General features: G+C 56.1%; 2 protein-coding genes across 4 annotated transcripts in view; one reads left to right on the forward strand and one right to left on the reverse strand.

Annotated features, from left to right (window-relative positions):
* Positions 1–340: 340 nt before the first annotated feature.
* On the reverse strand, positions 341–14,947 carry CD40 (CD40 molecule). Its single transcript, XM_066625335.1, has 9 exons — positions 14,882–14,947; positions 11,905–11,986; positions 11,273–11,398; positions 10,992–11,138; positions 10,700–10,793; positions 10,225–10,286; positions 4,503–4,640; positions 1,454–1,479; positions 341–1,238 (listed from the first exon to the last, which is right to left on the reverse strand). The coding sequence occupies exons 1-9, from the start codon at positions 14,939–14,941 to the stop codon at positions 1,095–1,097; spliced, it is 879 nt and encodes a 292-aa protein (XP_066481432.1). The 5' UTR covers positions 14,942–14,947; the 3' UTR covers positions 341–1,094.
* A 5,883-nt stretch (positions 14,948–20,830) lies between these two features.
* The window catches only part of NCOA5 (nuclear receptor coactivator 5), a 29,879-nt gene continuing 27,790 nt past the window's right edge, over positions 20,831–22,919 (forward strand). For all 3 annotated transcript variants that reach the window (XM_066626336.1, XM_066626338.1, XM_066626339.1), the window contains exon 1: positions 20,831–20,894. The gene's annotated coding sequence lies outside the window, so the exon portion shown is untranslated. The remainder of the gene's footprint in view (positions 20,895–22,919) is intronic.

Genomic DNA, 22,919 nt, shown 5'->3' on the forward strand with positions numbered 1-22,919 from the left:
TGAGATGAAAAAGGTTGAAAATCACTGCACTAGAGGCTTGTGCCAATGTGTACCAGCTCAGTGGTAGCTGGAAGAACGTCCTTGCACGTTGGCAGGTGCAGCCACTGAAATGCAGGAGAAGATTCTGCTAGCCCTGGGCTGGAGAAGTGGACGCCCCTGGATTGAGGGTCAGTGGCAAGCGCAGTCACTGCCTGGGACTGCAGAGGGTGGCTTCCATGCACACCTAGCCACGAGAAGCCCGGAGAGGTCAGGCTCATTGCTAGGGGAGACTCCTGCCCCAACGCAGAGCACACACACCTCCCTTTCTTCATGGCAGCTGGACAAATGCCACAACACCCTCTTCGTGGGAACACAGGCATTTATGCAGTCCAGATAGAACCTCTGAGTTGAGGATGCAAGACTTGCCAGCATGGTTGATAGGGGTTTCTCTCCCCCAACAGAATCCACCTCGTGACTCACCAGAGGAAGCGAGTGCCCCCAGGGTGCTGCAGCCCACTCCTCCCTGCTCTGCCCCCCTCAGAGCCCTGGCAGTGCCCACAGCCAGACCTGCTCCAAAAATGGCTCACTGGCATTCCCGGCAGGTAGATCTGGGCTCTGACAGCCTGTGTACACAGATGGGGGCCATTGGGAAGGGGAGAAAAGGGTTCCATCCAGGCCCCAGGAGGGAGCTGGGTCAGTATCCTTGGCCAAACAGGATTCTCAGGCAGTGGGGGGACATAAGCCCCATCCCTGGCCAGCTGATTGACAGGTGGCAAGGTTCAGTCAGGTAAAGAACTGAGGGCACTCCTACTGTGTAGAAGATGCACCACTACTTCTCACCCATGGTGTCTTCTCTGCTAGCATGATGCCCCTATGCTCCAGCTGTCCAAGGACCTGTGGGGAGGAAGCCAGCTCCCCCTCTTCAGTTCTCTGTCCACTGCCATCTCTGCTTATCAGGACAGGTTGCTTCCTCTCCAGAACTGGCCCCACTTTTGGCAGACAGCTCTGTATATAAGCAGGGTTCATGTCCATCGGGGCTTGGTGAGGCAGACCCCAAGGAGGGCAGGCCGGGCCCTCATCTGGGACATACGATTTGCCCCAGAGCCAGAGACCAGTCAGGGGTGCTCCTGTTGGGCCAGGTGGCTGTCCTTGCCGTCTTCCTGGGCCACAGGCTGGCCTCCCGGCAGAGTCTCTTGCACTGGCAGAGCAGGGCACTCGTCATCCTCAAAGACCACCTCCATCGGCTGACAGTGGGGCTCCTGTGCGTGCATGGACAAAGGCAGGTGTGGCCACGCATCAGTAGAACTTCCAGAGAAACAAGCAGAAGCAGAAGCAGAAGCAGCAGCAGTGGGGGGCTTCCCTATGGCCTGCCCTGCACAGGAAACCACCCCCCACAACGAGCCCCCCCCCTTACAGGGCCTGCTGCTCACATACCCCTTTCTTTCCCAGCTCAGAAAAATCCTAGAGCACATACCTGATTCACATGATATTTCTGGGGCTCTGGGGGGGGGGGGGAAGAGAGAGAGAGAGAGAGACATGATCAGATGTTGCTGTCTTCCTAAGGAGCACACCTGCCCTTCCTATCTGCATGTGGCTTGTGTGTCAGAGCGCGACACACATAGTCTTTCGAGACTGGAGGTTGCCAACATGGTGTGCAAAGGATTGTGGCTCAAAGGTCTAAAGCAGTTGTTGTCGTCGTCGTCCCCCGTCCCTCTGTCCAAACCACTAAGCCCCATACTTAGTCTACTCTTGTCCATTCCTACCCTTGAGCAAGGGAGCAAAATTTTTAAGACCCTGAATTTTTGAATGAATTTAAGGGAAAAAGATGTGCACACACAGAGTGGACACAAGGAAGAGAAATCTGGTCCTACTTGCAGGCAAGAAAGAAAAGTTGCCAAGTGCAAAGTTGTCCCTGTGGCTTCAGATAGGTAAGGAGGCCAACACTGCACACAACCTTCAAGCCTCGATCAAAGGGAAGATCAGCAGCACTTCAGGAACTGTGCATTTGACACTATAGTAAGGATGTTACATGGAGATACGGTTCAGAAACTGGATTGTTACAGAGATTTGCAGCCCAATCCTATGCATGTCTACTCAGAAGTCAGTCCCATTTGAGTCGATGCGGCTTACTCCCAGGAAAGTGCGGATAGGATTGGGCTGTCGGTCAACTCCAGATTCTTAGGATGTGGAGTACAGGAACCCTCACGCCTCCTCTACTCCTGAAGGGATCGCACGACACTGAGCTGTGGGGGCTTCCCAAGCTGGGAAGCTGCTCAGGCCACACCTGGAGTATTGTGTCCAGTTCTGGTCGCCACATCTCAAAGAGAACATCTTGGAAATGGAAAAGGTGCAAAAGAGAGCGATTAAGATGATTTCGGGGCTGGGGCACCTTCCTTACGAGGAAAGGCTATGGCGTTTGGGCCTCTTCAGCCTAGAAAAGAGATGCCTGAGGGGCGACATGATTGAGACATACAAAATTATGCAGGGGATGGACAGAGTGGATAGGGAGATGCTCTTTACTCTCTCACATAATACCAGAACCAGGGGACATCCACTAAAATTGAGTGTTGGGAGAGTTAGGACAGACAAAAGAAAATATTTCTTTACTCAGCGTGTGGTCGGTCTGTGGAACTCCTTGCCACAGGATGTGGTGCTGGCGTCTAGCCTAGACACCTTTAAAAGGGGATTGGACCAGTTTCTGGAGGAAAAATCCATTATGGGGTACAAGCCATGATGTGTATGCGCAACCTCCTGATTTTAGAAATGGGCTATGTCAGAATGCCAGATGCAAGGGAGGGCACCAGGATGAGGTCTCTTGTTATCTGGTGTGCTCCCTGGGGCATCTGGTGGGCCGATGTGAGATTCAGGAAGCTGGACTAGATGGGCCTTTGGCCTGATCCAGCGGGGCTGTTATGTTCTTAACCATCTGCAGCTGTATAAGGATGGACAGGCAGAGGGTGCCAGAACAAGAGCCCAGCAGCCAGGATCAAAATCCAGCCCAGGCACTATGCCTGGAGGCACCTCACCTCTGTGCAAACTGGGGGGGATGGAGCAGCAAACTCCCTTGCAGAATGACATCTGTTTGGTGTCCGGAATGGCCAGTCTGAGAAGACGGACTGCTCCCCGGGTGCTGCTTTCAGCAGGACATCTCTCAACTAAGCACGTGCAGGACTACAGCACGGAAGTACTCTGAGTGGGAATTTCTCCTGTGCGTTCATTCACCACTTCAGAGTAGGTGTTGAACACACACATCTCCAGCATTCAGGGAAAGGAGGGGGTGATGGAATTGTGGTGGAGACTGTGCACAGCCTGCGTCCTAGATATACCTACGCTTTTTTTTTTTAAGAATAGAAAGACAGTTTTAAAAAATGAACAAGCAAGAATACATGTTGAATTAACGATGGTGGCCACACCATCATTTAACAGTCCAGGGGGCTGTTGTAAGGGGCTGAATTTACAAAACGTCAAGGCCCATCTTCAGACACACGTGCTGGTAAGAGCACAATGTAGTGTCCACCTCTGATATATTTCCCTACCCATCATAGAGCAGCATTTGCCTTCTTTGAGGCATCATCAAGTTCCTGACTTGTAGATACTTTATGATGGCTCAAGATCTGCATATTTCTGTCTTTTGCAACTAAGGGGTTCCTAGGTGAGAACAAAGGGATCATTTCTGGCCATCACTTCCTGCTTAATGACATCAGTTCTGGCGGAAAGCAGGCACCACAAGTGCTATTTGACCCACTGAATGGAACAAGTTTGACACCCTACTTTAGACTGTGACTGGTACCAATATAGCTAAATAAATAATTTGGATGCCTGAATCCTGAAAGCAAAAGCCGAGTTGACCCCTGGGCTCTCATCAGGACAAGGCCTGGCTTCTAGGCCCATCTCCCAGGAGAGACCCAGGAGAACCCTCCTTCTAACCCCTGCTAATTGGGTAAGAGGCACTTTTTCAAGTGGGTGCTCCTCTTTTTAGCAGGGGGAGAGTAATTGGCCCGCCTCACCCTAGCACTGTCTTTTCTAGTGGCTGTCTGCTGGTGTTCTTTTTGCATCTTTTAGATTGTGAGCCCTTTTGGGACAGGGAGCCATTTAGTTATTTGATTTTTCTCTGTAAACCGCTTTGTGAACTTTTAGTTGAAAAGCGGTATATAAATACTGTTTAAAAAAAAATTCTAGTTCATGGGCAGCTACCCATGATGCGGGCAGCTGCCACCTGGATGCACACTACAGGAGAGCTGGGAATCTCCTGCCCGTGCCCTGATCTGTGCTGCCCCTGGGAAGTACTGGCAGATCCACCATGGGGCTTTTCTGCAGACATGCAGCTATCCCGGGGAAGCACACCATAGGGCATGGTGCTGGGGAGGCCTTGCCAGCCACAGGTAAGAGGCAGGGGCCGAAAGATTAACCCTGCTGCCACCACCACCCACTACAGAGAATGCCAAAGAGGGGCTGCAACTCCACCCCATCTGTTCCTCCCACACACAGCCCAAAAACGACTGCCATCAGCTTTCCAGACTCACCTCTGTGATTCTGGCACCAGAGAAAGAGCACAGCACCCCCTCCAAGGATGCTCACAGCTGCGACAGAGACCAGCACTACTGGTAGTGAGTAGATTCTTTTGGATTCTTCTTTAGATTCTGGCAGAGTCTGGACATCAGCTGGAGGGAACAAAAGAAGTCAGACACGCGACCTAATTGAGAATTGCTGTGCCCTTCCCCTCTCCAGACAGGTTTCTGACCTATGTCAGCAGTTCTTCAGATGGTTGTTGGTGCAGACACATGTGGCCAAGCAGCCTTCAGAAGCACCCAGAGCTTGGCTGAGCATTCTGCTCCTCCACTTGACCCTATGTACACCTGCATGCCTCAAGCACAGGCAGACTGCCCAACCCCTCTGCTCCTTTGAGGTCTGCCCCACGGTCCAATCAACAGTCCTATTTGAGAGGCTCTCCAACTGCTGGAGCCAGACCTGTAGAGGGCAGCAGAGGCCTTGCCTGATGACCGCTCCAAGACAAACCATTGCAGGTAGGCAACCCCCTTCATGGCCTCTGCGTTGTCCCATGTCATGGTGCCGCATTGCTGCAGGTTAGTTTGGGGCAGACCTTTGGCAGACCTGGGTGCTCAAACAAAGCACTGGCTCCTGACCTTGAGGCCAGGCACAGAGCTCCAGAAAAGGTCAAGACTGCTGCTCTGTAGAGCTCTGGCAGAGGTGGGGAAGGCTGCTTCTTTGCTGACCAGAGAGGGAGTCTTCGTCATCCAGACCAAAGGGGGTGGAAACATTTTGGCCTTATAGGGTTCCTGGCAGCATATCAAGAACTGCCACCTGCTCTGATATTACAGAAAGAAATAGCTTGTTCAACACAACATGTGCAGAGCTCTTCCCCCTCCAACTCTGAAACGGGCAGTGCTGACTTGCCATTAATCTGAAGTGCCAAGGCCACTTTAGGCAAAGAGACCATGTCTCATCCCAGGATGAAGCCTGACAGAGGGTCAGGTCATAACATGTGCAGCTCGCATGGAAAAATCAAGCTGAGCAGGCAAAAGCACAGTGGCCATCGATGAGAAGGGCTTGCAGATTAACTGTGATCAGACCAGGCAAAATTAACTCCATGGTGAAGTTGGAGTTTCTGGAGGGAGTGCAAGCTGGACAAACTCTTGCAGAATCTTCTGACCAGCGGGCAATGGAGGCATTGTCAATGGTCAGGCTGTAGGCAGAGAAGCAGAGATGCAAACTGGATGAGCCTCACGACTTCGGTGGCATCAGGATGCAGATGCTGTAGAACTTGCGTGTCCTCGGGATGGCCAGGGGAGAGGGAGGGAAGAACAACAATGAATAGACCTGCACACACACACGGATCAGGTGTCGAGGCTCCATTCCTTGTTAGCTTGTCACTTGACTCTGCCAAGGGCATCTGCCCAGCTTTTGGCTATCCCAGCCAAGTGTTGTGTCAAGGGTTTTTGATACAATGCTGCCTGGTGTGCTCACATAATACATGGCCATTTTGTAGTCCATTAGAATCGGTGCAACCTGGTCCCTTGAAGCCCTGGAGCCTACCATTCTCAGCAAGGACTAACAGTTTTGAGAACCAATGTGAGTCTCTCTCACTGCAGTGACCAAGCCCCATTGACTTAAAGGGAGCCAGCCAGCTCCCCACCCCTACACTGGGAGGAACTGCCAAGAGGGAGACTTTGGTGTAAGGTGTGGTCCAGCATGAAGAGTTGCTGTGTTGGAAACACACAAGAGGCCCAACCACCCAATACAGCTCAGCAAGGACCTTCAGGGTAGAGATGCCACAGCAATCACTTCCGTGGCCAATACTGTGTAGCCCAGAAGATACTGGATCCAATGCACAGCTGAAGATAGTGATGTCTGGAAGTCCAAAGGGATACTATGCAGGCGTGGCATTCAGTCCCTGGCAACAGTCCCTGGCACGAAATGCCCTGAGGTTCAACGGGGCCTGCCCAATTGGCTCCAGCTGACAGGCCCAGAGGTGCAGGGTCTCCCCCAGTGTTTAGTCGCTGCTCTTGGGATTTCATCACTGAAAGTCAACCATCCAGCCATCCAGCTCTGAAAGAATTCAGCCTTCACAGCCACTCACTCTGGGGTCCTCAATGCACAGAGATGCCAGAGGAGAAGCAACCAGTATTGAAAGTGCTCAGTACCAACCAGGACATGCCATGTGGTAGGCACACACAGCATGTAGAAATGGACACCCTCCTCTTCTACGCAGGTGCAAGCCAGGCTCATCTGTTGAGCAGCATCAAGATGTTTAGCATGGAGATGGTAGGAAAACCCTTTGTTTAAAAACAGACATTGCTTAGACACAGGCCACCATCTCTTCGGCACCATGTAGTATTTGTTTACTTCCAGTAATTTTATCCCGACATTTTCCCTGAAGGGACCCAAAGCAGCATCTCAAGTAGATATGGACTAGGAGGCTTCGTTCAGTGGCAACATGTTGGAGAAGAGTCCACTTTAGCCACTAGAGCAGCCATTTTCAACCACTGTGCTGTGGCACACTGGTGTGCCGTGGATGGTCTGCAGGCGTGCCATGGGAATTTAGGGCAGGATCATTTGTTAGTAGGGCCATTCGGGGATGTGAGCCCCTGCTGTCAGTGTGGTGTGCCTTGCCAATTGTCAAAAAGCTGATGGTGTGCCTTGACAATTTTAGTGCCTTGTCAGTGTGCCATGAGAAGAAAAAGGTTGAAAATCACTGCACTCGAGGCTGGCAGAGGAGAAAGGGAAGCTTCCTGCTATTGGAAAAGGTACGTGAACTCCACCACACAGCCCGTTCTGACTATGGTGATCACCCTTTGGTTTTATAGCAACATTTGGAATTCCATCACCTGACAGGAGCCCCTTACCTACTCTCCAGACCGAGGTAAGGCCAATACTGACAGCATCCCGCTATCACTGCAGTTCCACTAGAGATGGTGCAGACAACAAGATTTGTGTATAAAAACTGAGGTTTATGTCACGGACATTTAAAGACCAGAGGGAATGTTAGCCTCAGTCCTTCTCTGGGTTGGTTTCCTCCTTAGTGGGGCTCACTTCTTGGTCTTCCTTATGTACGCACATCCCATCTAGACCCATCTACAGTAAACCCTGTCAGCATGTTGTTTGTGCGGCCAGAAGGCCAAGCAGCCCAAACTAACACCACCCTCTTTGCTGTCACCTTGGTCTTCTTCAGAGGTTCCAAAGAGTCATCTGCAGTGGCACTGAAGAATCCCTCTTCGTCAAGAAGCAGATTTTTGAGGTAGGTAGTAAGGAAGGAAGCAGACTGCGGCCATGCCTGCCTTGGCTGCTACAGCACCTGCCACGGATTTTGACAAGTCTGCCACAAGATGCTTCACAGGGTGAATCCCTGGCTTTGCTATCTTAGAAAGGGGCAGCCTCTTCCTCCAGAAGAGCACATATTGCTATCTAGCCGTACACAAGAGCAAGGAGGTCATTTCTATGTGCATGGCTGAAGTGGCCCCAACTGCCTGCCACGCTGTCCAACTTCCTGCTCTGGAAATCAATGGAAGCCAAGTTTTCACTAGTAGGGCATATTCTCTCTCCCCACTCTGTACAGTTCTCCAGTCTGAGATGCCCCCACAAGCTTCCAGCTGCACAGAAGTTGCTCACAGGGTCACCAACACTCTGACGCTGCTAGTTCAGGCTAGGAGTAGATGTCGCCTCTGTTTTTCTCATTCTATAGTGGTTGAGGTTCCCCCTCTCCCCGGGGATCCCAGAAGGCAGAGACCAGCAGCCAGGGCCCCTACAGGGTCACTACTGGGTCAGTGGGCACCAGGGGCAGGGCCAGGGATGCCCAAGGGCCAGCAGCTGCTATTTATCAACCCGTCCGGCAGGAAGGGGAGGGGCAAGAGGAAGCCCCATAAGAGACAGGAGGCCCGTGATGACAGGCAGAGCAAAAAGAGAGGCAAGGCAGGAGGCTGTGCAGTCAACAGCTCCTGCCCAAGACCCAGGGCAAGCCACACCAGGGTGCCTTAACCCTTGGTCCCCGACCAAGGCTGAGGCCTCTTGCTGGGGCATGCCCGCCTCAAACCCCTACAATAGTTTCAGGTCCTCTGCAGGAGAGAAACTTTCCTGTGCTCTGTCGGGGTCGAGTGAAGGGGTGAGAGTGGACATTTCCAGCTTGAGGGACAAGTCAAGGGGGCTGTTGGTGCCAACAGGAACAGAGGTAGGGTCATCCCTGGTGATGCCACTGGTACCAACCGTCCACATGCCAATGGCTGCATGCTGCAGGTCACGGTGCTGCGACTCCAGAGAGGGTGGAAACATGTCAAAGGGCAGGCAGGGAGGGCATGGCTGGAGGGTGGCTGTGGGCACAGGCTCTCCAAGTATCACAACCGACAGCAATGTCCTCGGCTGCCCCTGTGCCAGGCAAGGAGGCTGACTGGAAAGAGGACCCCTTTGCCTGCAGTAAGCACAACTGGCCAATGGCAAGCAGGCACGGTGGCGATGGGGGTGCAGGAACTGGGTGTCCTGGGAGGACAAATGCTACTATCCCCCTCAGAGCAACAGTGCTCTTGAGCTCCTGGGCAGCTCCTGGCACAGTGGCATCTGAGCTCACACAGCGATTGGCCAGGCTGTGTCTAGCAGATCTCTCTCTGCTCCTGGGCTTCGTCCCACAGCAAGGGAGATCTGGATGTTTTAATGGATCTCTCCTCCCACTGAAATACATCCACAATTGGGATGTCCTGGCTCAGGAAGGAGTCCAGTGTGGCATCTTGAGGACTGATCTGCATGGCAGACAAGGTCTCCCACTGGCCTGGTCACCAGCTTGTGGCCTCTGTCCATGTTAACCGTTTCACTACCAAGGTGGTCTGCATTGACGATGTGGTCTTAGAAAAGTTTTCTGATCTGCTTTGCCCTTCTTTTTAAAGTGTCCACGGCACTGGCCACTTGCTCCGAGCAGACACGTGGTGCTGGTCCTCCCACTGCTGGGACCACACAGGATTCTCTTCAGCCTGCCACCTCTCCCAGCTGCTCCAAGGAAGCCGCTGGTGGTGGTGAAGCAGCAGTGCGCGCAACATGGTTCTTGGGGGGGGGGGGTTCGAGGACCACCTCGAGGCCAATTAGTCTGCCTTGAGGACCCTTACAGGGGCTCCAAAGCCAGACGCGCCAGGCAGTGGGAGTTCTGTCCCACAACCGTGACACTTCATTGTATGGTGATCTGGCTCACTTACGAAGTGGGTTAACCACCCTACTACCTAATCCCAGAAGAAGATTCCCCACCCATCGCTAGTGTTATTATGTACCAGAAAGTTCTGAGTCCATTTGTGTTAAGGGATGAGGAAAGCAACCGTGAACTGCTGCTGCCTCAGCAGGGATTCCAAAGGAGCCGGCCCCAATCCTGTGCATGGCTGCAGGCACTTCCCTGCTCAGGCACAGGGGCAGAAAGCACTGGAAGCTTCTGGGGACAGTTCTGAGAAGGCACTAAACTGTCACTGCAGAGAAACCAGGACAATTCTTGGAACGCCCCTCCTCCTTTCTTCCCCAGGCGCCTCAGGAGAGGGGTCCCTGTCTCAAAGAAGGCGGTGCTAGAAGACCCGCCCCACTCCACACCGTCAGCACATGGGGAGGACTGCAGAGGCTGGGGACCCCCCCCCAACAAAGTAGAAGCAGTCAAAAGAATGAGGTCACATCCATGCAGCCGCCCCCTGCCACACGCACACAATGCCCCAGCCTCCCACCCCACTGGTTAAGTATCCTTAAGTAAGCCGCCAGGGCGTCACTCACCACAAACAACATCCGACACGTGTGTTCCATTCACTTTCTGGATCAGTTGTTTGGTCTCACAGCTGCAGAGACAGAGTCCACACTGATGGGTCAGCAATAGGCAGGTACCTGACAGAATCTCTCTACCTTATCAGAAAAGCAGTGGGGGGGGGGGAGAATGGGGCACAGAGGCAGTTCTTCCCTCCCTCTGGAGCACCAGCTGTGCCCATGAAATCTCACCACCCCAAAGCCAGCCTGCTTGAAATGGCGCCTGGGTTTTGCCACAGGCACGTGCAAATGCTGTGAATGCTCACCCAATGCAAAAGCCTCCCCCCAATTCTACAAAGTAGGGCCCCCTCCTGGCCAGGGGAGAGAAGTGGGGCCCCAAGACACCACATGAAAGGTCTGCCAGTCTGCAGAAAGCAGCAGCCACACAGGGCCCAGCAGGACCCACTGCTCCAGCTCTGGCAGAGCATCATCCTTTCATGCCACATACCTGCTCCATGGCTGGCACCGAGCAGTGGCAGACGAGCTACTGGAGAAGTAGCCGTGAGGACACACCATGCAGACCGTGTCACTTGCACCGCTGGCTGCAACATAAGGAAGAGAAAGAGCCATCACATGGGGGGGGCAGGGCTGGAGGAGCAGGCCCCAGAAGCCCTGTGCATGAGGTAGTGCCACAGGCTCACATAGCCTGGCTCCCAAAAGCCGCCCAAATAGGAAGAAGTCCCACAGCTGGGACGCACGTGTCGTCACGTCACTGTGAGCAAGATGCCCCAGGCCCACACCTTCCTGCTGAACACCTTCACCCGGACCACAGGGCTTGTTGACCCGGCAGGTCTGGCACTCCTGGCTGGAGCAGTGTGTGCCATTCTTGCACCGACATACTACATTCCGTGAGGCGTTCCCAGGTATTTCCACAACCAAACCAGCATCTGGTGGAAAGAGAGAGAGACACGCAGGGAAGTGTGGATGGAGTTCGAGGCTCAACTCAGCCCTGGCAAGCCACGGTGGTGGCCCACGAGCCCAGCGTAACCCAAAAGAGGCCCTCAGCCAGCTGGTCACCTACTCTCGTCACAGTCTCTGTGCGGAGTGCAGTGCATCTCCCGGGTCCAGCTGCCTTGGAAGTGGTGGCGTGCACACGGTTCACAAACAGTCTCCGCTTCCCCGGCACATTCAGTCCTCACCTTTTGGCCTGCAACAAAGCATGACACACGAGCTGGGGGGGGAGAGGGTGGCTGGGCAGCTTTCGTGATGCTGTCTAAGAGCCATGTGGGGCGACATGCAAGAGGCTCTGACTTGGCAGCAGATCCAGCCAAGAGCTGGAGTTTCCAGAGCTGGAGAACCAGGCTAGGAAGAAGCCTCTGCCAGGAGCGTTGGGAGAGCCACGGAGGCAACTCCTTCCAGCCAACTTCTCTGAAACACCTCTAGAAGACTCAGCTGAATGATAAGCAGGTAAAGAAAGCCCCAGGCTGGCTTCTTGCAAGACACAAGTGGGCCTCAGGACACCTGCGCCAACTGTGGACACACCAGGCACTTGACCCTGCAAATGGACCACCTTGTCCACGACAAATCCCGAGCCAACAGTGCCGGGGGCTGTTCCAAAGTGGGTTTTGAGACTGCATTAGCTCCTGTCAGAGGAGTGTAGAGGGAGTGTAGAGGGAGGGTGAACCAGGCAGGGAAAGGGGCGAGAGTCTGTACCTGGCGAACACTTGTTGCAACACCGGCCATTCTGCTCATATTGTGTGGAGCTGCACTTCTGCCCCTGCCCCAGAACCAAGCACTGCAGAATGAGAGAGTGGAGGTAAGTCCCAGCGATCAGCCAGCCAGCCTCGCTCCCCGCCTCTCCTGTCCTCCCAGAGCCTCTCACCCAGACCACAGAGGCACTGAGGAGGAACAGCAGCAGCAGCCACAGCTTCCTTTCAAGTGGGTGCTGGCAAGATGCCAACTTACCACCTGCTTTGAAGCTGCCACATGGGGCTGGAGTTTACCAGTGCCTGGTTGTAGCTCTGCCCGCATGCCCCCACCATTCACATCTTGCCCTTCCAGATGAAGACCCACCAGCGAGGCAGTTCACCTCCCCCAGTGAACACGCAAAGCCAATGAGGCAGCTTGACTTGTTTTGCAGATCTCCACCCTGCTTTGCTCAGATCAAAAGCAAAGACAACCATCATGGAGATGAAAAGCAGAACCAGTCAAGACCAGCCTGGAACCAGCTGCAGCACATGGGCTGGGTGGGGGAGCACCCAGAGACCAGCAGCAGGGCACAACTGTATTGACGCTGTGCTGAACTGACATGACGCCAGCCTCTCCACTGGTGATGATGCGAATGCAAAGGTTTCCCTAAACAGACGAGAATGCTAATAAATGTTCTAGAACACCAGGAAGGACCACAGTTGGGAAACAAGGTCAGGGCAGGACAACTGGTCAAGGCGCAAAAGGCCCTCAACTGGCCACCAGCGTTTTACATGCAGCCAGAAACATCCAAGTCAAAACGGGGGAATAGAAGCACTTGGACACCAAGGCCCACCTAAGACATGGAGGATACACTAAAGCAGGGGTGTCATTTCATGCAAAGGGCTGAAGTTAGCATTCCTGGTGCCTACCGAGGGCTGGAAGTAACATCATTAAGCAGATGATGACCAAAAATAAGCACCTTGCCCTCACCTAGAAACTAATTAGCTGCAAAGAATGCACAAGAAATGGTTCAAATCTTGTTTGCATTTTCAAGACACGATTATCCCAGTTATAATGAGGGCTGGATAAATTGCTTCCAAGGGTCGCATTCGGCCCATGGGCCTTGTTTGACACCCGTGTTCTAGAAACTTGCTGACACCCAGTCATGTCAGGATACAAATGCTATCAAGTGGACTGGGGGGTGGGGTGGGGGTGCCACTCTCTATGTCCAGAAAATTTAGGCAGGCCAGAGTCCTTCACAGATTCACGCGAGTAGAAATCCTAGGCCCAAACAATCATTTAGTGCAGGGGACGTAAGATCACCCCCTGATCAAAATGCAAAGGGTGCTCTTGACTTGGCGAGAAACCAAGGAAGCGTCCAAAGCAGAGAAGGCTGAACTAGCAACTGTCCTTCTGCACCTTCAGCGAGACAGAAGGAGGCAGCGTCCTGACCGGGACAGGGAGAAAGTCCTCCAATGCCCAGATGTCTCCGACATGCAAGTGTCCTGTCCAGTTTGGACCACCACAGGTAGCCTTCCTGGGACCTTCCCAGTGACAAGATCGCCAGCTTCACAGGAAGGGGTTGCTAAGAAGGAAACTCTGTGGGGAAGGCACAAGGGCCGAATTTCCCCAGAGGGCTGCAGGGAGGCGACTGAAAACTGCAGCAGCAGCTCCACCGGAGCGTGCACCACAAAGGCAAAGCAGCACCACAGGCCCAGAGGGAGGGAGGGAGCCTGCCTGGCTCACGAGTGGCGTCGCGGAAGCCAGAAAAGGGAAGGCAGCCTTCCGAAACCAAAGCCCTGGCCAAGCGGGGAACGCACACTCCGGCAGAAGAAGTGTGGGCAGCCAGGAGGACCACATGGCTGAACATCCTCAGACACATCCCACTCAGGAACCCTGTGGGCGGGGGCTGAGCGGGTGGGCAAGGGACTGCAAGGGAAGCCTCAGGAGAACAGTGAGAAGCTGCAGGTCTCTCTCTGCCTTTGCTGCAGAGATGGCACAAGTTGCCCCCCCCCAGTATGGCAGTGCCGGCCACTGGCCTGGGCAGCTCAACAAGGGGACTGGACTAGTCTAAGGAGCAGCAGAGGCCTGAGGGGCTCCGAGTCTGCTGGCCAGGTGTCCTCTGGGCTCAGCAGCAGCCAGCCTGCCCCAGTCCCAGCTGGGACCCCCCCATGGAGGGGGTCTGCCTTCGCCTCCCGCTCACGTGCTTCCCAGAGGCAGACAATGGCCCACTGGGGGAGGGGGCCAGGTGAGGCGAGCCTCCTTGGCTCGGATCCAGCTTCCAGCTCCAAGGCGGCGGGAGGCGCTTCGGGACCAAGGTGCCTGCCCCGAGCCACCCCCGCGCAACCACCGCAGCCAGGCTCCAAGAGGACCAGGCAGGCAAGACGGTCGCCTGCGGGGCCTCCTGGCGCCGGCCAGGGCAGGGGAACCGCCCCGTAGGAAGCGGGGTGCCCACACTGGACTCTTCGTCCAGGAGGGGCCGCCCCGCCGCGCACAGCTCAGCACCAGGAGAAGGCTGGACGGCAGGACACCCGCACCCCGGCCCCGGAGAGCCGCGAAGCCCCCCCTGCGCAAGGCAGGCGGGCAACAGGCAGAAAGAGAAGGACAACACGGGGGTGGGCGGGCGCGGGGGGGCCTCGGGGTCCGCGCGCCGCTCGGGGGTCCGGAGCGAGCCCCTCCAGAATAGCCTCTCCGGCCCATCCAGGGTGATACCCCCCGCGGACGCCCAGACCGAGCCCAAGGAGCGCCCCGCGCCCAGCAGCCCGATGCCCGGCAGCTTCTCGGGCGCAGGTCCGCCCCGTGCCGGACTCTTTCTGGCCGCTGCCCGCGAGCCCTCGGCCGACCGGACGGGGCGGGACGCCGCGCCAGGCCGGGCGGCAGCTCCGCGGGGGATTCCCGGCGCGAAAGAGGAACTGGGCCGGCGAGGGGCTTCCCGCGGAGGGCAGCCTGGGCGCGCAGGGCCGGCGAGCACCTCGGGGGCCGAAGCGAAAGCGAAACTCACCGCCAGCAGCGCGCAGCAGCCGCACGCCCAGCCCCAGCCGGACAGCCGCCCGCGCTCCATCCTGCCCGCCGCGATCTCCGCGCTCCGACGGCGGCGCCCCTATAAAGCCCCGCGAGGCGCCCCGCCCCGCCCCGGCCAGGGCGGGGAAAACCAGTCCGCTTGAGCGAGCCAATCGGAAGCCCTGGGGCGGCCCAGCCCCGGGGCGCCCAAACTGCGGGCCCGACGCCCCGAGCGGCGGTCCGCGAGGCCTCCGGAAGGGTCGCTGTCGCTGAGCTCTGCGGGGACCCCTGGAGAGGCGGCTGCAGGCAGCCCGTTTGCTCCCTCTCGGCGGTGTGGTGCTCTGCTCTGCGGGAGGGTCGTCCCCCCCCCCCGCTGGTAGTCTGAGGAGGGCGCCCACTCAGCGAGAAGCTTCCCCTCGACCACCGAGATGGCGGAGAACAGCCCCCCCCGCCGGCCTCTCCAGTGTCTGGCTGCGCCCCCCCCCCGCCACCAAGTCGAATGGCGCTTCTTTGTCGGGGGATGGGGCGCGCGTGGTCCCCAGCTCCAAGGTCTGCCTCAGTGGTCTGGTCCAGCCGGAGCGCCGCGCGACTGCAGCCAAGGCAGCCCAGCTGGACCCTGGAGCGCCGGTGGGAGACCGCAGGCCGTGAGCACAGCCGGTGTGTCCTGTCCGGGCCAGGGATTGCGGGGCTGCTTGCAGAGGGCAGGACCCAGTGCACGGAAACGGGCGGCAGGCGCTGCAAGGCACTGTTGCTGCCAAGGCCCTTCCCTGCCGGGGGCCAGCAGCCCAGGCAAAGGTGAGCAGGAAGGGTGAGAAGGCCCAACCCCTCGCCAGGCTCCTTTGCCACTGTCTCCAAGATGAGGTGGCAGTCAGCAGGTTCGTGCCCCCTCATGCCAATGGACTTCCCTCTGTGGGGATGCCCACCGCCATCTCCAGGAAAGCAGAAGCAGGCCTCAGGCTGGGGCTGCTCCCAGGCCTGGATTTCCCCACATGGCCTGACTTTGGGGGCTGGGAGATGCACTTTCGGCAGAACCACAGAAGGAGAGTCCCCTTTTCCCACGCTGCAAAATTCCTCCCGGCATCCCACTTCCTCATTCGCTGTGAAACAGGAGCCTTTTCTGGATGAGCTGCTGTTCAGACTGGCTGGCCACCAGTGGGCTGTGCTACCTAGTGCTCCAACTCCAGGCTTCCCAAACTTTTTAGCACTAGGACCCTCTTTGTAAAACGACAATCTATCAGGACCCACCTAGCTTTACTAGATAAAAAATAAAAGATCTAGAATGTATTTTTCATGGTTTTCTCTGGAGTAAAGAAGACAATCAAGCAGAGGCTTGGGTGGAGGGCTTTTCCTGAGCCTCTACTTGGCTTTCTTTAGCCCAAGACAAGCACAGGATTGGGTTGCACTTGGGGGGGGGAAGCATATTGGATGCAACTTTTAACAATGTGGGCAAAGTCAATGTGCCAGAGCGCCATGCCAGGAAGTGAACCCCTCTTTGCCTTTCTTTGGCCCCAGAGATGAACTCTTTCTGAAGCTGCTTCTCAGCCAGCCGCTCTACCCAGGCACTGAGACCTCCCCACTCTCACTCCTGTACGCTCAACCCTGGTGCAGGATAGGACTAACTTTTTGCCACCTGCCTCCAGCTCCTGGTTGTTGCTGCAGCCCATAGGAAGAAAGGTGAACTGGAGAGGGGGGAGAGCCGACCAAATCTGCCAAGACCTCCTTCAGAGTAACAGGCCTGGCAGCTTTCTCCCCCACCATCCCACTGAGCCCTGGACTCCACAGGGCAGGCTCCAGAGCTCCTCTGGATACCAAGCCAGAGTCCCGACATTTAGCAAGAGCTCGCATCATGGCAGGGGGCAGGCAGCAGGATGTTTTCCTGGTTAGCGCCATGAATGTACAAGGGGCAGTGTGTGTGCGTGCGTGAGACATGCCCTGGAGACCCTCCTCTGGCTAACATGGAGGAAGATTGCAGCAGATAAGGTCACCACTTTGAGGGGAGATGGGAGATGGACAGTGTGCTTTGCAACGGGGTATCGCCTGCCTGCCACGATGCGTTTGAATGAACCAGTGAGAGCAAAGCTGGGTTTTTCCTCTTCACTGAGAATGCCACTCTCTGGGGACTGAAAACTCCACCAGGCAAGTGAGGGGTTGGAGGGATCAGCACACACACACATACTCACAGATATGGCTTCATGCAGCCACACACACACATTCAGAGAAGTGCACACAAACAAATGTATTTTGGGACAGAGTGATTCAGGAAAAGCCGCCTCCTGAGCCTCTTCAGCCCGCTCTGGGCTTTTTGGACCACCAACAATCAGATCACGACCCCCAGCTTTGGAACCACTGCTCTAGCTGAAAACAGGCCACAGGAAGCCAGCAAGCCCTCGCCCACCCCGCCCCAGACTTGACCCCTCTGGGGCCTCCTGCACACCTCCTCCCTGTTCCTCTGCAGCCTGTTTTGGTAGCATCAGCCATCATGACCAGGTCAAAGCAAAGGTTGCACAGCCTTCTGGCCTGCTTTTTCATGAAAAGAGAGCTGAGAGGACTGCCAATTTAAGCAGAGGACTGGCTGGGGGTGGGGCTGCAAAGCCCCCTCCCTTGAAGACTCCTCCTTTGCTACTTTTCTTCCTGCAAAGAGAAAGCATCTGACAGGGCACCTATGAACAGGGCATTCAATGTCATCACCTGACAACCCTTCTGTGTGGCTGTGGTCCCTGCCAGGAGCGCAAGACCCAGGCCATGGCGTGACTTGGAAGCAGGACTGGGCCAGAGGCCTTGGATCCCACAGGCCGAGGGAGGTCACTTTTTTCATGGTTAGAGCCATCACCTGCAACCCCCCCCCCCCCAGCACACTCTTATCAGGCTAGCTTGGAAGAAGCCTCACCTTGCGACACTCCATGGGAGCTACTCCTTGCTGGCATCACACAGTTGATCCTGAAAACAAAAGCCACATCCTGGGATGTGTCCCTCTGCAGGGTTGTGTGGTGGAATGTGGCACACACGACAAACCAGAAGTCTCAAGTCTCCTCATAAGAGGGTCCTTGGACAGATATCTAAACCAGAAGCACATCTTCAGCATCCCAAAGGCACACTCCACGACTTAAGAATATAAGAACAGCCCCACTGGATCAGACCATAGGCCCATCTAGTCCTGTTTCCTGTATCTCACAGCGGCCCACCAAATGCCCCAGGAAGCACACCTGATAACAAGAGACCTCATTCTGGTGCCCTCCCTTGCTTCTGACATAGCACATTTCTAAAATCAGGAGGTAACCCATAATGGATTTTTCCTCCAGAAACTTGTCCAATCCCCTTTTAAAGGCATCCTGGCCAGATGCCATCACCACATCCTGTGGCAAGGAGTTTCACAGACCGACCACACGCTGAGTAAAGAAATATTTTCTTTTGTCTGTTGTAACCTTCCCAACACTCAATTTTAGTGGATGTCCCCTGGTTCTGGTGTTATGTGAGAGTGTAGAGCATCTCTCAATCCACTCTATCCTTCCCATGCATAATTTTGTATGTCTCAATCATGTTCCCCCTCAGGCGCCTCTTTTCTAGGCTGAAGAGGCCCAAACGCCGTAGCCTTTCCTCATAAGGAAGGTGCCCCAGCCCAGTAATCATCTTAGTTGCCCTCTTTTGCACCTTTTCCATTTCCACTATATCCTTTTTGAGATGCAGCGACCAGAACTGGACACAATACTCCAGGTGTGGCCTTACCATTTGTACAACGGCATCATAATATTAGCAGTTTTGTTCTCAATAACTTTTCTAATGATCCCAAGCATAGAATTGGCCTTCTTCACTGCCGCTGCACATTGGGTTGACACTTTCATCGACCTGTCCACCACCACCCCAAGATCTCTCTCCTGATCTGTCACAGACAGCTCAGAACCCATCAGCCTATATGTGAAGTTTTGATTTTTTGCCCCAATGTGCATGACTTTACACTTACTGACACTGAAACACATCTGCCATTTTGCTGCCCATTCTGCCAGTTTGGAGAGATCCTTCTGGAGCTCCTCACAATCACTTCTGGTCTTCACCACTCAGAAAAGGTGAGCAAAGTCTGCAAACTTTGCCACCTCACTGCTCAACCCTGTCTCCAGGTCCAGGTCCCAGGACAGATCCTTGAGGCACACCGCTTTTCACCTCTCTCCATTGTAAAAAATGGCCTGTTGACACCCACTCTCTGTTTCACACCCACTCTCTGTTTCCTGGTCTTCAACCAGGTCTCAATTCAGGAGAGGATCTGCCCTCTAATTCCCTGACTGTGGAGCTTACTCAGCAGCCTTTGGTGAGGGACCGTGTCGAACGCCTTCTGAAAGTCCAGATATATAATGTCCACGGGTTCTCCTGCATCCATTTGCCTGCTGACCTTTTCAAAGAATTCTATTAGGTTCTTGAGGCAAGACTTACCCTTACAGAAGCCAGGCTGATTCTCCCTCAGCAAACTTGTTCGTCTATGTGTTTTGAGATTCTGTCTTTGATGAGACATTCCACCATCTTACCCGGTATAGATGTTAGGCTGACTGGCCTATAGTTTCCCAGGTCCCCCCTCCTTCCCTTTTTAAAAATCGGTGTGACATTTGCTATCCTCCAATCCTCTGGCACTGTGGCTGTTTTGAGGGACAAGTTGCATATTTTAGTCAAGAGATCAGCAACTTCATTCTTCAATTCCTTAATAACTCTAGGGTGGATGCCATCAGGGCCTGGTGATTTATTGGTCTTTAATTTATCAATGAGGTCTGAAACATCGTCTCGTTCAACTTCTATCTGACTTAATTCCTTGGTCAGGAGGGGCCGTTCAGGCAGCGGTATCTGCCCGAGGTCTTCTGCCGTGAAGACAGATGCAAAGAACTCATTCAATTTCTCTGCCATCTCTAAGTCTCCTTTCCTTCTCTCTATGGCAAACTATGCATGTTTGCCAGCGTGCCACACTGTACCTCACTGTGGGCCCTGGGACTCTACTGCTTAGGACAGCATGAGGTCCCAACATGAGTGAGGGGGAGCTTCCCCATAGCAATGGCTGCCCCAGCAGGAACACTGGCTGGATGACCTGTGGAGCTAAGTGGGATTCCCCTGCCATGGCCCCCTGCCCTGGTGACAACAGTGCCCTCTGGCGCTCCAGGGCAAGCCCCGTTGTGCCTTCTGGAGTTCTGAGGTGGCTGGGAGGTTGTAATCTGTGGGGCCCTCCAGCTCCACCTGCGTCAGGCCACCTGCCAGTGATTCAGTTGCTCCCTCCGGACCTCCTGGCTGTGCATCTATGGTAGGGGCTGATATGTGGGGCTGGGCACTATGGCAAGGCCCTTCTGCTGGGCGTGGCGCTGTGGCTCTCTTCTTGGAATGCTGCCATGGCTGCTCCAGCTGCCCAAACAGGACCAGCCCTTCCTGCGCCTGACGCTCGGGAGGGAGAGGAGGCCCCAGCTGACAGGGCAGAGCTGGCTGCTGTGCCAACCTGGCGGTGGCAGGGGCTGCAGCAGAGGCCCTGGGGAGGCTTGCCACAGTGGCTCTTGGCAGCCGGGTCCTCTCCCAGGCTGGGAGGGAGGCCTAGGCCCGGAGGGGAGTGCTGGACAGCAGCGTCCCAGACCCTCCAGGGACTTCTCCAGCAGCAGCTGGGGGCGGCTGCCTGGGCGCCCGAGTCCCAGCCAGGCACACTCTGCCCGAGGCGGTGGCGTAGCCAGAGAGCGGCGCAGCGCTCAGTGTGCGGGGAGCTTCGGAGCCGTTCCCGGCGCGGGGAGCAAAGCGGAGGCACCCGCTCCCCGCCACATCGAGCACTGCGCTCCCTCCGGCTACGCCACCGGCCGCTTCTGCGCGTTCACACGTGCTCGAGGGGCGCCCGCGGCAGGGAAGGGGATCGGAGGACTACAACTCCCGGCATGCCGCGGGCCACGCGACGTTCGGCGAGGCCACGCCCCGCGCCGGCGCCGTGCAGAGAGCGAGAGGCCGTTGGCTACGGTTGGCGCCTTTGTCGTCGCCGCCGCCTCAGCGCAGGACCGCGAGCAGGCCCGGTGAGTGCGGCCGCCCGCCCGCGGCGCTGCTTCCTCGGCGGGCCGCGGCGCTGCTCCTGCAGCCGTCGCCGGAGGCGGGGGCGCGCTCCTTCGCGCGCGCGCCAGGCAGGGGGGTGCGCGTTCGCGTCCGGGCTCGTGCGCGCGCGTCGCGGCGCCCCGCCCTCGCCAGGGGCGGGGCCGGTCGGGGGGGCGCTCTGCGGGGGCGGGGCGCCGGCGCTCGCTCGCTCCCTCCCTGTCCGCCTCTTCGCCGTCGTCTCGCTCTGCGCAGCGCCGGCCAGCAGCGGTCTCGCGGCGTGCGTTCCCGGGGCTGCGGAAGGCCCTGCTCTCGCCTGGCCCGCGCGCGCCGCAGGCTGCCGGCCGGAGGCCCCAGCGCGCTTCGTTCCCCGAGGACCGGGAGGCGTTGCCTCTCGGCCTCCGCTCGAGGCAGCGCAGGGCAGGGCAGGGCTGTGGCTGATGCTGGACGCTCCAGGCAGCGGCGCGGTGGCTGCGGGAGCGTCCGGGACGGAAGGCCGCGTTGCGGCCCCCTCCCTCCGCTCGTCTGGCCGGGGAAGCGGCGTGGCGGTTCGTTGCCAGTGCAGGCACAGGCGGGCAGCTGCGGCCTTCCGGGCAGAGCGCCTGGCCAGTCCCAGCACTGCCAGCCGGCTGGAGGCTCTGCCTTGAAGACCCCCGGAAGCTCCTGCTGAGCACGGAGTGGTTTCTGGGCGCGGTGTGAAGGACTGAAGCTGCGAATAGAGGCCTTGGGAGCTGCACCTGCCACTGCCACCCGCTGCCCGGACCCTCCAGTTCACACGTGCAACTCCTCCTGTCCGAGGTCAGGAGGGGCTGAACTCCACAGAAAAGGTTCCTGGTCGGCAGAAACGTCATTCTGGCCAGTGGTCTGCAACTTCTCCTCACAGTGTTTTCCTTGTGCCCCCAGACCCCCTGTGGGCAGAGGATTGTGGCAGTTTGCTGGACCAGCTCTGGGGCTGCCGTGCTCCCTCAGTTGTCTACTTGGCATTCAGCACCTTCAGGCTTCCTGCTTTCCCCTCCTGCTCTCATCCCCAAGCAAAGGCGAAGCAAACACCTTTTGTGTGTAGGAAATGGGGCCCAGGTGGATTTGAAGAAGAAAGAGCCTGTTACTTCGCAGAATTGTGCCTGGAGGGTGGCGGATGGTGTTTTAATAGGGAAGAGCCTCTGGCTAATTAAGAAAGCCCAGGACTGGACCTTTCAAGAAAGGAATCTCTGTTCTCTAATTATAGACGCTCCCCTTGCTAAGTAGCTCAGGGCAGTGTTTAATTTTGAGGTGCAGGGGCTCAGGCTTGTAGCAGAGCAGTGCCACCTGTCTTGGGAGTGAAGGTGGCAGGCAGACAGGCAGCACTTGCTTGGGAAACACTATTCTCTATTCTCAGTGGCTAATAGAGGTGATAATAATAATAATAATAATAATAATAATAACTAGGTATTTCTACACTGTCTTTCTGGTCATCGGATTACTCCTCTGACTTTATTCAAGGTGGTTTACATAGGCAGGCATTTCTAAATCCCTCAAGGGGATTTTTACAATCACAGAGGTTCTCTCTTTCAAGAACCAGCAACATTTCAGAATGGATCTTCCTGGTTTGGTCTCCCTTCTGGCCTCCAGTTCTCCCAGCAGGCTGACAAGCGGCTCCACCTCTCACATGGAGGGCAGCCAAGATGCTTCTTGCTCACACCAAGAGCAGGTGGAATCACTCAGCTGGGCTTGTCAGCTGCTTCAAGGTCTCGCCATTCTCAGCTGTTCAGGGAGCTGCCGGTGTCCTTGAACTGGCGACCTTCTGATGTTATCTTCGGGCTAACGGAGGCTGTACCCTCTAGACCAGACCTCCTGCCAGACCCTCCTAACCCTTGACTACCCAGCTTGGACAGAGTTCATGGACCCCTAAGTGTCAGTTTCTGTGTGTAGGGACAGGTTGGCGCTTGACTAGTGAGTCCAGCTGCTTTGGTGGCCCCCTGGTTTCAGCCTTTCTCAAGGGCATTGATGGACAGTTCTGGATGCTCATCCTAGGC

This window comes from Tiliqua scincoides, chromosome 4 (assembly GCF_035046505.1).
Source record: "Tiliqua scincoides isolate rTilSci1 chromosome 4, rTilSci1.hap2, whole genome shotgun sequence".
NCBI lineage: Eukaryota > Metazoa > Chordata > Lepidosauria > Squamata > Scincidae > Tiliqua > Tiliqua scincoides.

What these genes read in the sequence shown, in the direction of transcription:
- CD40 (XM_066625335.1), bottom strand. Translation starts at nt 14,941, where the DNA reads ATGGAGCGCGGGCGGCTGTCCGGCTGGGGCTGGGCGTGCGGCTGCTGC. An exon ending in TTGCAACAAGTGTTCGCCAG is followed by an intron (nt 11,399 to 11,904) that starts GTACAGACTCTC and finishes GCTTTGTTGCAG; the next exon opens with GCCAAAAGGTGAGGACTGAA. An exon ending in AGAAATATCATGTGAATCAG is followed by an intron (nt 1,239 to 1,453) that starts GTATGTGCTCTA and finishes ATGCACGCACAG; the next exon opens with GAGCCCCACTGTCAGCCGAT.